The 12,178-nt window shown below is 46.3% G+C and overlaps 1 protein-coding gene across 3 annotated transcripts in view; it reads right to left on the bottom strand.

The window, feature by feature from the left end:
• The window catches only part of GOLGA4 (golgin A4), an 853,888-nt gene that overhangs the window by 489,400 nt on the left and 352,310 nt on the right, over positions 1-12,178 (bottom strand). For all 3 annotated transcript variants that reach the window (XM_086964776.1, XM_086964774.1, XM_086964775.1), the window contains one exon: positions 10,836-10,919. In XM_086964776.1, the coding sequence (XP_086820902.1) occupies positions 10,836-10,919 (84 nt within the window). The remainder of the gene's footprint in view (positions 1-10,835; positions 10,920-12,178) is intronic.

The following is a 12,178-nucleotide window of genomic DNA, read 5'->3' as shown; positions in this document are numbered from 1 at the left end:
TCCATCGTTTTTTTGCACTCCACACCACCCTGTTTCTATTTCTATTTAGGGGGTTTTATAGAGCGCTTGGTGACGCACAGCGGCGTGTCCCCGCGCTAAGGAGCTGATACCTACCAGAACTTACAAATGCAGAAAAACTACTGTGTGAATAAAGCAGTCTTCAGCTTGGCTCTAAAGATTGTTTCTGAAGGTTCTAATCGCAGCGCCATAGGTAGCTTGTTCCATCTGGATGCTGCGAGGTGCCTAAAAGATCTTCCACCCATCCGGGCTCTGGACACCTTAGGAATTGCCAGGAGTCCTGAGCCGGAAGATCTCAGAGAGCGAGACGGCTCATAGGGTGTCAGCAATCCTTTCAAAGGGAGCGGAGCTCTCCCCTTGATAATCCGGTGGCACGTGCACAGGGCTTTGAATTCCACCCTGCTACGGATCGGGAGCCAGTGCAGAGACCGGAGGGCCGCTGTGGAGCCTGCTCTTCTGGGTAGTCTAAGCACTAGTCTGGCAGCGGCATTCTGGAGAACCTGAAGACGGCTCAAATTCTTCTCCAGAGTTCCCAAGTAGAGAAGATTGCCGTAATCCATCTTAGACGTAACTAGTGCATGCACCAGGGTTTGGCCGGCTCTGATAGGTAAGAATTTTAATACCTTCCTGAGACTTTTGAGGGTCCCAAAGCATGATCCAACCACCTGATTGATCTGGGGACCAAAGGTAAGGTCAGAATCAAACCAAATGCCCAAGTTCTTTGCTTTCTGGCAAGGGGTAGGAGCTGGACCCAAGCACGACGGCCACCACGCCGATTGGCCTCCCCCCACCACCAGTACCTCGGTCTTGCCTCCGTTGAGCTTGAGGCAATTGGCGGACATCCAGGCCGCGAGGTCTTGCATGCAAGCTCTGAAGATGTCCGCCGAGGGACCGGGCGCACGTGATAGGGAGATGACCAACTGCGTGTCGTCGGCATATGACACCATTTGGAGGCCGTAACTCTCTACCAAGGAAGCGATCGGGGCAACATAAAGATTAAAAAGAGTTGGGCTCAGGGACGAGCCCTGCGGCACCCCTTGATCCAAAGAGATGCGCTCAGAGTAATGGTCGCCCTGCCTTACTTGGAAGCCTCGGCCTGCAAGAAATGAGTAAATCCATTTCAGTGCTGCCCCTCTCACCCCGCCTTTGCTCAGACACTGTAGCAAGATGGAGTGTGCTACAGTGTCGAACGCCGCACTGAGGTCCAGGAGGATTAAGGCCATGGTTTGTCCCTCATCAGCACCTTGCCTGAGGGTTTCGGTAGCCCTAAGGAGGGCAGACTCCGTAGAGTGACGCGGCCGAAACCCGAATTGCGTAGGGTGAAGGAGGTTGCTTTCTTCCACAAATTTCATTAGCTGCTTATTTACCACCTTCTCCGCTACCGTTGAAAAGTAAGGCAGCAAGGAGATGGGGCGAAGATTATCTAACTTCTCAAAGCTAATGTTGGGCTTCTTACGTAGGGGGAGCACCACAGCCTGTTTCCAGTCCTCTGGTATGGAGCTGGATAGGAAGGAGATATCTAGCAAGTGTCTGATATAAGGTTCTAGTGTTTCCAGACTGTCTCCCAGCCTTTTTGGGGAGGCGGGATCCCGAGGGGAGCTAGATTTAACAGATCTGCAAATTTTAACTAAATCCACCGGTGAAGGGGTGGTGAAATTAAGTAGCAGATTTTGATCGGCTTCATCACTCAATAAGTCTGCTGACACTTCCGCTGCAGGAGGTATGTGGGGAAAAGCAGAGTAGATCTTAGACACTTTATCTCCAAAGTAGTTCGCAATGCGATTGCATGCTGCTACTGAGTGATCTTCCTCTAAAGTAGAGGTTTTTGGGGTAGCCAGAGTTTTATATATGCTGAACAGTTCCCTAGACGAGTTCTCTGCCTCGTGGATTCTGTCAGCATAGTATGTGGCCTTCTCTATCCGGATCTTGTTGTGATAGGCGCGTCTCTTCGCGAGATAGGCCTCTTTCATCCGGTCGTCGTATGCCACTCTCCACTGCCTTTCTGCACGTTTGCAGTCCCTTTTGGCGCAACGCAACGCCTCGCCAAACCAGGGAGCCGTTCTTTGTCTGAGCCCCTTTGGTAGGTCGTCCCAGCGGGACTGTGCAGTCCAGGGCAGCAGTAATACGGTCATTGAGCAACCTATTCGCTGTATTCACATCATTGCCTCCTGGGGGACCTTCCGCAGTGAGGGCCGTATTAAACTTTTGCAGGGAGAATCTTGCCCACCTGCGCCGAGGATAATTGAGTGGAGTGGGGGCGTTGGCTTTATATTTAGGCAGGAAGATGGCAAATGGGACCAAGAAATGGTCTGTCCAAGGCAGGGGCACTGGGGGAGCAACTGAGACATCCTCCCAGTTAGCAAATATTGGGTCAAGCAAGTGCCCACGACTGTGTGTAGGAAGCAGCCCCTTTAGTTCCAGCTGTAGGGTGTGAAGTTCATCCCGGAACTCCACCGCTCCTTTATCTGAGGAGTCATCAAGGTGTGTGTTTAAGTCTCCTAACAATAGGAACTTATCCCTCCTGATCGCTGATTCAGTAACACACTCTAAAAGGTTGCCTTTGAATCTGGACATAGGTCCTGGAGGGCGGTAAACTAGCAGACCCTTAATCGTCGTGCTCCCATCAATGTTTATGCTAAAGACACCTGCCTCGCAACCTGCCAAATTGACTCGTTCGAGTTTACAGACCCATTGCTGTTTAAAGGCGATCGCAATTCCCCCTCCTCTGCCTACGGGTCTGTCCAGGCGCACCATTTGATAGTCGTCTGGTAAGGCCTGGACAACATCAGGATCAGAATTGGCCTCTAGCCAAGTTTCAGTGATGAACAGCAGATCAGGATGTTTATCAGTGAGAAGGTCATATACATCATGTTTATGGCAGCTAAGCGATCTGGCATTGATAAGGCCGCAGGACAACAGGGAGGCGCTAGCCCTGGAGTCAGCAAGCGTGGTACTAAAATGGAATTGGCAATGTTTACATCTTTCGATCTCCCCAACCCTTATACTATGAAGGCCCGGGGTGCAAGTGTATGAGGAGAAACTTACTAAGTCGCTCCTGCTCCAGGTAATTCTGCCATCAGGGACAGGGGGTGTGGCCCTGGGCCGTGTCCGGTCGCGGACGGGCGCAGACCGGCTTGGCTTTGGCGCGGCTTTGTCGCGCATCCGGTGCGCCCGCTGCGCCGTCTGGCCGTGTGACACATTATATAGGGTGTGGGGAGGGCGGGAGTCCGGCGCGACTAGAGCGCAGCCCCCAGCCACACCTAAGATGGCGCCCGCCGCCGCCAGCACCTAATCAAACAACACGGCTGGGCGAGGCAGGGAAAGAGAGTATAGGCGTGGGAAGAAGTGTCAGTGTGCCTCAGTAAATTCCCAATTAAAATTCTCTATTTAGAAGCCCCCCAGTAAAATTCATAAAAACGATCTTTTTAGCTTTTAAAATGCAGATTCACAAGTACAAATTCTAGCAAGTAGATTCTGGTAAAAAAAGCTCGCAGCCCTAGTGTCTCTCGCTAGGGAGAGCTCGAAGAAAGGCAGCGAGGGCTTTACAGAGCAGCCCTAAATAGCCTGGGAGGGCGGGAGTCCGGCGCGACTAGAGCGCAGCCCCCAGCCACACCTAAGATGGCACCCTGGGTTAGACAATGGCGATATGCAAATCAGCTCTGACCCTGTGCCCCATGGGAACAGTCCAGTCCAAACTACAAAAGCCATGTCCTTCCCAGAACGGAATCAAGCATCCGAGGACCGGACCGGTTTCGAGGAAACACCTCTCATCAGCCCGGCTTGCTTGACTCCAGTGGTGTGGAGTGCCTGGGACCCACGTCTGGGCATCCCCAGCGCACTTAGGGCGGAATATGCAAACAAAACAGGTGTTGGACCGAATGTGGATCAATGTCACACACTCACCCCAGTCCGAAGATCTGGGCCCAAATCCATCGTTTTTTTGCACTCCACACCACCCTGGGTTAGACAATGGCGATATGCAAATCAGCTCTGACCCTGTGCCCCATGGGAACAGTCCAGTCCGAACTACAAAAGCCATGTCCTTCCCAGAACGGAATCAAGCATCCGAGGACCGGACCGGTTTCGAGGTAACACCTCTCATCAGCCCGGCTAGCTTGACTCCAGTGGTGTGGAGTGCCTGGGACCCACGTCTGGGTATCCCCAGCGCACTTAGGGCGGAATATGCAAACAAAACAGGTGATGGACCGAATGTGGATCAATGTCACACACTCACCCCAGTCCGAAGATCTGGGCCCAAATCCATCGTTTTTTTGCACTCCACACCACCCTGGGTTAGACAATGGCGATATGCAAATCAGCTCTGACCCTGTGCCCCATGGGAACAGTCCAGTCCGAACTACAAAAGCCATGTCCTTCCCAGAACGGAATCAAGCATCCGAGGACCGGACCGGTTTCGAGGTAACACCTCTCATCAGCCCGGCTAGCTTGACTCCAGTGGTGTGGAGTGCCTGGGACCCACGTCTGGGCATCCCCAGCGCACTTAGGGCGGAATATGCAAACAAAACAGGTGATGGACCGAATGTGGATCAATGTCACACACTCACCCCAGTCCGAAGATCTGGGCCCAAATCCATCGTTTTTTTTTTTTTTGCACTCCACACCACCCTGGGTTAGACAATGGCGATATGCAAATCAGCTCTGACCCTGTGCCCCATGGGAACAGTCCAGTCCGAACTACAAAAGCCATGTCCTTCCCAGAACGGAATCAAGCATCCGAGGACCGGACCGGTTTCGAGGTAACACCTCTCATCAGCCCGGCTAGCTTGACTCCAGTGGTGTGGAGTGCCTGGGACCCACGTCTGGGCATCCCCAGCGCACTTAGGGCCGAATATGCAAACAAAACAGGTGATGGACCGAATGTGGATCAATGTCACACACTCACCCCAGTCCGAAGATCTGGGCCCAAATCCATCGTTTTTTTGCACTCCACACCACTCTGGGTTAGACAATGGCGATATGCAAATCAGCTCTGACCCTGTGCCCCATGGGAACAGTCCAGTCCGAACTACAAAAGCCATGTCCTTCCCAGAACGGAATCAAGCATCCGAGGACCGGACCGGTTTCGAGGTAACACCTCTCATCAGCCCGGCTAGCTTGACTCCAGTGGTGTGGAGTGCCTGGGACCCACGTCTGGGCATCCCCAGCGCACTTAGGGCGGAATATGCAAACAAAACAGGTGATGGACCGAATGTGGATCAATGTCACACACTCACCCCAGTCCGAAGATCTGGGCCCAAATCCATCGTTTTTTTGCACTCCACACCACCCTGGGTTAGACAATGGCGATATGCAAATCAGCTCTGACCCTGTGCCCCATAGGAACAGTCCAGTCCGAACTACAAAAGCCATGTCCTTCCCAGAACGGAATCAAGCATCCGAGGACCGGACCGGATTCAGGTGGCTAAGAAGGGGGGGGGATTTCAAGCCAATAATCTTAAGTTTCTTACTGAGGAAAATAGCTTTCCAGAGGAAGAGTCTGAGTTTCATCTCAATCAGATGTATGTATGTATGTGTGTTCTTATATAGCGCTCGACTTACCCTAGGGCATCTCGGCGCTTGCATTGAGAACCCGTCCTGGCTTTTCCCTGTGAGATAACCCGTACTGGGCATCCTCAAGGTGAAAGCCAGGCATCCCGCCGCGGGGGGGCCGTTGTGGAGATTAAGCAAGCTTATTGCCCAGAGCTGCATAGTGTGAACTCGTGCTTAGGGTGGGCACCGAAGCCAGAATTATCGAGTCCGTGGACAATTTGGCTCAGGACCCTGCCGCGTCGGGAATCGAACCCTGGTCCCGGGTCTGACCTCTGCTTCAGGGTATGCCTCGTCTAACCAGTGAGCCACACTTCTCCACTTATCCTTGTTGGTGCTATTCACGTCCCCAATATCTGCGGGAAGTAGCTGCATATGCTGGGCATCAAAGGGGCACCCAGCTGCTCCACTGACTAAACCACGGCACTAAATAGGCAACTAATTTTCTGGAGGCCTTCAAACAGTGGCCTTTATGCAGGGGCAGCAGGACCCAAAGGCAGCCAAGGCCACCATATCCAGATGGCTTGGAGAATCCATCAGTTTTATCTACCAAACGACTAACAGACAATTACCTGAGTGAATGAGTGCCTACTCATCAAGAAGGAAGGCTGCAACAGTAGCATTCACACCTAATACACTACATGGTAACCTCTTCTTCACAGACTTTCTGAGAGCACTACTGCTTGGATGCAGCTGCAAGGGTTAATGCTTTGTGACATGTGGTGCTGAAGTACCTATTTACAATGATGCTCAAGTTCTAAACCACAACTCCGCTCTTGTCTAAGTGGCTTTATTAATTCGTTTTCCATTCAGATATCATGTAAGTCTAAAAAAGATTTAGTGCTGGAGAAGAATGCGTTACCCACCTGTAAAATTGATTCCTCGGTATTCTGCATATGCTGCTATAGATTTTTATAAATTCAACTGCAGCCAATCTCTATTTCCAGTCGGCTCAAATTAACTCGTTCTGGATGTTGCATGTTTATATACAAGACACGCCCAGAATCTGAATGAGGGAAGCACTAGCAGGAGGGATCACTCCAGGACAAGAGGGTCATGGTGAGCAACAGCTCAACTAAGTGTCGTAAAGAGACTTCCAGAGCATTTTTGCTTAAAGACATAACATGTTCCCTTTTATTTACTTCATAATTCTTAGCTTGATTTGCAGGGTATTCAAATAGTATTTGATTCAATAAAATATGCAATGCTGGAGATATACAAATAGCTCTTATTAGATCACAATTGGGAGAAAATGCATGGACTGGTAGTTAAGATTTTACTGACACTACAACAAAAGCATCAGGATAACATCCTAATGTGTTGGTACAGGAGAATGGAATATCAGATTGCATATACATTTGTTCATAGAATATGGATTACAAATGATGGCACATGTTAGACAGGAGAAAGGTACCAACGTATACTGCAAAGACATAAGACAAGGTATGAATGACTGATGTTCTTTTTCTGGCTTTTCATGAATTGTAACTAGCAAACCCTATTAAAAAATACCTTTCAAAACACTGAAAAAAATGTATTTGCGAACAGGTGTCCCTCAATACCTTTCACCAACACATTGTTTCTGCACTGGAATCCAAATGCTCCCAGAAATCAAACACCAACTATCGCCCATGCCACAATACCCAGTTTCAAATGTATTATCGCCCACTCTAGAACACATTTTCTCTGTTATTATGTTACACCCTCAAACTAAGCCACTGTAAGTCTCAATGCAACAGGTGACTTCAAAATATGGTTCAAAAACTATAGCAACCATCAATGAGAGAACTAATCTGAGGGCGTTGACTCTTGCAGCCGACACAGCTCATCACTGACCCAGTACTCTACAGCACTCACTAGCAACATAACCATCTTCAAACCACTTCCTCTGACTTGGAGAAACAAGCTCGCCACTCCATACCAGAATACTGGAACTCCATAAGACCATTTACTGCAAGAACATAAGATCCTTGGAAGTATCTGAAACCAAAATCTCAAAACCACTGTAGTCCACTCAAAATCCACCTCAAACATCTTCAGTTGTCTATCATCCGATATTGTCAAATGCAGTAAATGGCTGTCAAAATCATTCATCTAACAGAAAACAAATATACATACAGTTTGCACCTTGTCAGAGACATGGTTCAAAAGGCACAAGTCCATACAGAATGGTAGCAAAAGAGAACTCAAATGTATAAGGAGAAAAATACTAAACCAAGTCAGCAGGAATAGATACAGCCCCTAACCATACATCTTAGCGAGGAAGGGTCTATCGCTAATAGCAGTAGTTCCTCTTTCTTTGTACTCTCTTGTGAGCTGGTATCAGTCACTATCTTCTAAGCAAAACCTTCTGGATCTTTGTTCGACAACCATCAATAAGCAGATGTTTGCATTTATGCTCAAGGAGATCACGGAGATCTTCATCTTTCGATTCAGAATGGAAATCTTCCTGAGGCTTAGAAGGTGAGAGAATTCAAACATTTGCTTACATAAAAACAACCAATAATCTATTGCATCATTTTCAAACCAGATTCAGGCTTGCTGCCCCATGGCTTTTAGTGTACAGTGGAATACTGCTGCTCTGGTCCTTGTGAACTTTTCACCAGCATCTGACACCACTGAACATGTTCCGACACGTCAACGGTTCCCTTACTTTCTTATTAGAAGGGCTCAGGCTGCCTTTTACCGCAGAGCCTAGAGGTACTCCTTGTGGGATCCCACAGTGATCCATTCTATCTCACTTTCTTTTTTTACAGTACACTTTTGGCTGGGCTACTAGGCAAACCAAGGCTGCATTTTTACATGTAAGTAGTTTCTATTTAATATGCACCAGCTAAAGTTGTCCAATCAGTATAGCCCAGCCCAGCCCAGCCCAGCCCAGCCCAACAGTTCAACTTGGCTCACACCCTGGTTGAAGTACAGCAGTAGATTTCCATTAAATTTCTGAAGAGGAATTCACCTAACACCAAACTGTTGATTGGTGATGTTTAAAAATAACATCGCTGAACTTGATGCTGTGGTTTGGGTCGCAGCTATGAACCAGAGTCCCTTTCCTATCAAGTTCATGAACAACTTGGACATCTATAATATGATATTAAGATCTGAAGAAAAGCAGGTGGCATGTGGTTAAAACTTTAATCGAGCATGTGTCAATAGTTTATGATTCTATCACATCTCAACTATTGGAAAGCATGCTACCAAGGAATGACAGACACATCAAAATGCAGCAGCCCATCTGCCGACGGCCAGTCCTAAGGTTTCAATAAATCTCACCTATGTTGAGCCAATTACACTAGTTACCAGTACAAAAGTGAGTCCCTTTTAAGGCCATGTTAATAATGCATCATATCTTGCACGTACAGCTGCACACTTTTTACATTCCAATTTCACCTTATATGGCCACCCAGAGCTGGAAGATCTCTAAGCCATTGGACCCTTGTATCTATAAAACTCTTACCAAGACCTTAGGCAACAGAACTAGAGAATGGAAAAAAATGTGCAAAGATATTCTGGAAATTTCAATATTTCTTTCCTTCGCATAGCATTAAAAATATATCTGTACAAGCTTTTGAGGGAAGGATGGTTTTTAGGATGTCAGAGAGCGGGCGCACTGCCAGTATGGAAGCACTGTAGGACCAATGGAGTGTGGTGCAACTGGGTGAGTGGATAACCATATAACCACTCAAAGGAGAAGCGAGCGAGCTCACTAATCCACAATAACAAAAAACAACAAACCCTATGCACACACTTGACGAGTCGAAAACGGATACAATGTCCTGATGTAAGAATTCAATAATGCAGAGAAACAACAGTAATGTGCAACTAAATATGTATAAGTGAATAAATGTCAATAAAGAAGTCTTGGTCTCCTTGCTTTATTCCAACACGGCATGTGAACAACCAGCCGACACGTGTTTCATCGCATCTTGCGAATCTTCAGGGCTCCATTGGTTGTGTATTGGACTATATGGCCGCTCTTCCGGTGATACTTCCGACCCGGAAGGGCCCAAGACCATCCAAACTCTATTGAAAAGTGAGGCACTTCGAACGAGGAGACCCGGGAGAAGAGGGAAGAGACAAGACGTCTACAGACACCAAGTCCGGAACAGGCTACGGAATAATCCCTAATAATCGAGATACATCGGAATTTCAGATACAAAGTGATCGAGAAGCACACCTTCCCCCGGGCAACCCATAACAAGCGCATTACGCTTGCAAGCTACTGTACCTCACTTTTCAATAGAGTTTGGATGGTCTTGGGCCCTTCCGGGTCGGAAGTATCACCGGAAGAGCGGCCATATAGTCCAATACACAACCAATGGAGCCCTGAAGATTCGCAAGATGCGATGAAACACGTGTCGGCTGGTTGTTCACATGCCGTGTTGGAATAAAGCAAGGAGACCAAGACTTCTTTATTGACATTTATTCACTTATACATATTTAGTTGCACATTACTGTTGTTTCTCTGCATTATTGAATTCTTACATCAGGACATTGTATCCGTTTTCGACTCGTCAAGTGTGTGCATAGGGTTTGTTGTTTTTTATATCTGTACAAGCTAATGTAATCATCTGTTTCCTGGCCTTAATATCCTCAAATCACTGGCATTATTTTCTTTTACAGATGTTTGTGACGTCTTTTTCTTTAGTGCCATAAATCTTTAGAGAGCATGTGCTCAATAAATACCGAATACATTAACAGCTCTCGCCTCTCGTTGCATCTTGTCCTTCAAAGGAGATCGTTAGAGTTATGTCAAATTAGATAGCTCTCAAATTCTCTGTCAAATCATTTTGTAGGAGAACTGCAAACTCTCATGACCTCAAAAATATCACCTAACAAACTTTGAACCAGACCTGCAAACTCAGACAACTGAAAGTATTACTTTCATTACCTTTGTCTCCAATGTTGGAGCAATCCATTTAAGAACTAATACCGTGCAGCAAAAACCTAGAACAGAGCAAAACAATACCTCTGGCCATTTTCAAGGAATTCCTATCCATTCAGCCACTTGTAGAAGGTGCACAGATGATATTCAAGGCCTCACTTTCTAATGGAACCCTACAATAAGATCTGTTTTGACCAATAACATATGGCAGAACATCCTTTGTTGCATACTTCTTTGAAGGCACTTTTATTTATTTTTTTGCATGTGTACTGGAAGAACATGAGCTATCATTCACTTTGCTCCTCATATGATACCACCCACTTTGTGCCATACCATCCACTCATTTGTTTTAATTTTCATCTCTTTCCTTCCATTTTTCGTTTACCTTATCTTGCTCAAGCTGTTCAATCAAATTTTTTGCATCGCGCAGTTGAGTAATCAGTTTCGTTTTCTCGCTCGTGTGAAGTTCCTGATCAAAATACAAAAACATGAAAAAAATGTGACTTTCAAAACTGTACTGTGGTACTCATTTCCTCTACCTTTTATGACAGTTTCCAATGGGAAATAGTAGTATAGATACAAAATAAAGACATCAGACATCTTTGAAAAATGGGACATAATACCTACATACGACTAAGGTTAGCCTATCAATGCTATGTATATTTTGCAAATATTTATTTTATATAACGTATTTGTTGAATTTACCTTAAAATAAATTGAATATTTTTAAAAGTTTGCATACACAAAATAGAATAAAAAATATTAGCTTCCCTAATAATACAAGATCTCTTTGGTGCAGACTTCAGAGAGAACATCAAGGATGACAGAAGCCTTCACCTTATATAGAAAACCACAATTTTGAGCTATAGTCACTAAGTCATTGCAGAAGACTACATTCACCTATCACAGATTTCCTTACACAGGACAATGCGAGGTCAAGATGGTACCCACCTGCCAGATATGTAAAGTCACGCCGCACTACATTACAACGCAACATATCTCGAATTTAATGAGCAGCATATAAATAGCCAATTAAAGTTAAGAGCCCATCTTGAATATCAACCTACATTTAAGTCTGCATACTAGATGAGGGGAGCGGTGTTGTCGAACACGATTTGCGAATAATGGCACTCAGTCCGAATGTGACTTTATGCTTGCTCACTTGCCTCGCCAAAGTGTATAGCACCACACATTGTTGAATGAAAGCACCTCTTCCAACTTGCTCAAAAAAGGGCCTATAAGGCGAGACAAGTATTACAGTGCTACCCTCGCAATGTATCATTCCGCACATTGGTGAATTAAATCTCCCTACATAGTTCCAAAAAAATGCCAGTAAGGCATAACTGCTATTCCAGCTCCTATAAAGTCGATACCATAGAGGTGCTCGGATAAGGGCAAAGCACTCTGCTCCAAACGACAATCCAATTCAGGTAAATAACCTTTGTAACAGATGTAATTTCCATTGTAATAGCAGTCAAGCAGGATAAAGACTGAATGAATTGTGTACATAGGCAGAGTTGTCTCCCTATGCAGGTGTTATGTACGAGTCTACGTACACATGAACAATAAGGAACCTGTTGTAAGCCTACAAGCTACCTAAATAAGTGATCTTTGTAATAATACATGTTTGCTGATGCAGTCTGTGGAAGCCAATCAACAACTACCGTGTTTTACCTGCACACTCTGTGAAGAACTTGCAGCCTAGCATTTTATCAGCCACCTCCTGTC

This window comes from Lissotriton vulgaris, chromosome 4_1 (genome assembly GCF_964263255.1).
Source record: "Lissotriton vulgaris chromosome 4_1, aLisVul1.2, whole genome shotgun sequence".
Taxonomy (NCBI): Eukaryota; Metazoa; Chordata; class Amphibia; order Caudata; family Salamandridae; genus Lissotriton; species Lissotriton vulgaris.
This window is presented reverse-complemented; position numbering and strand designations above follow the sequence as displayed.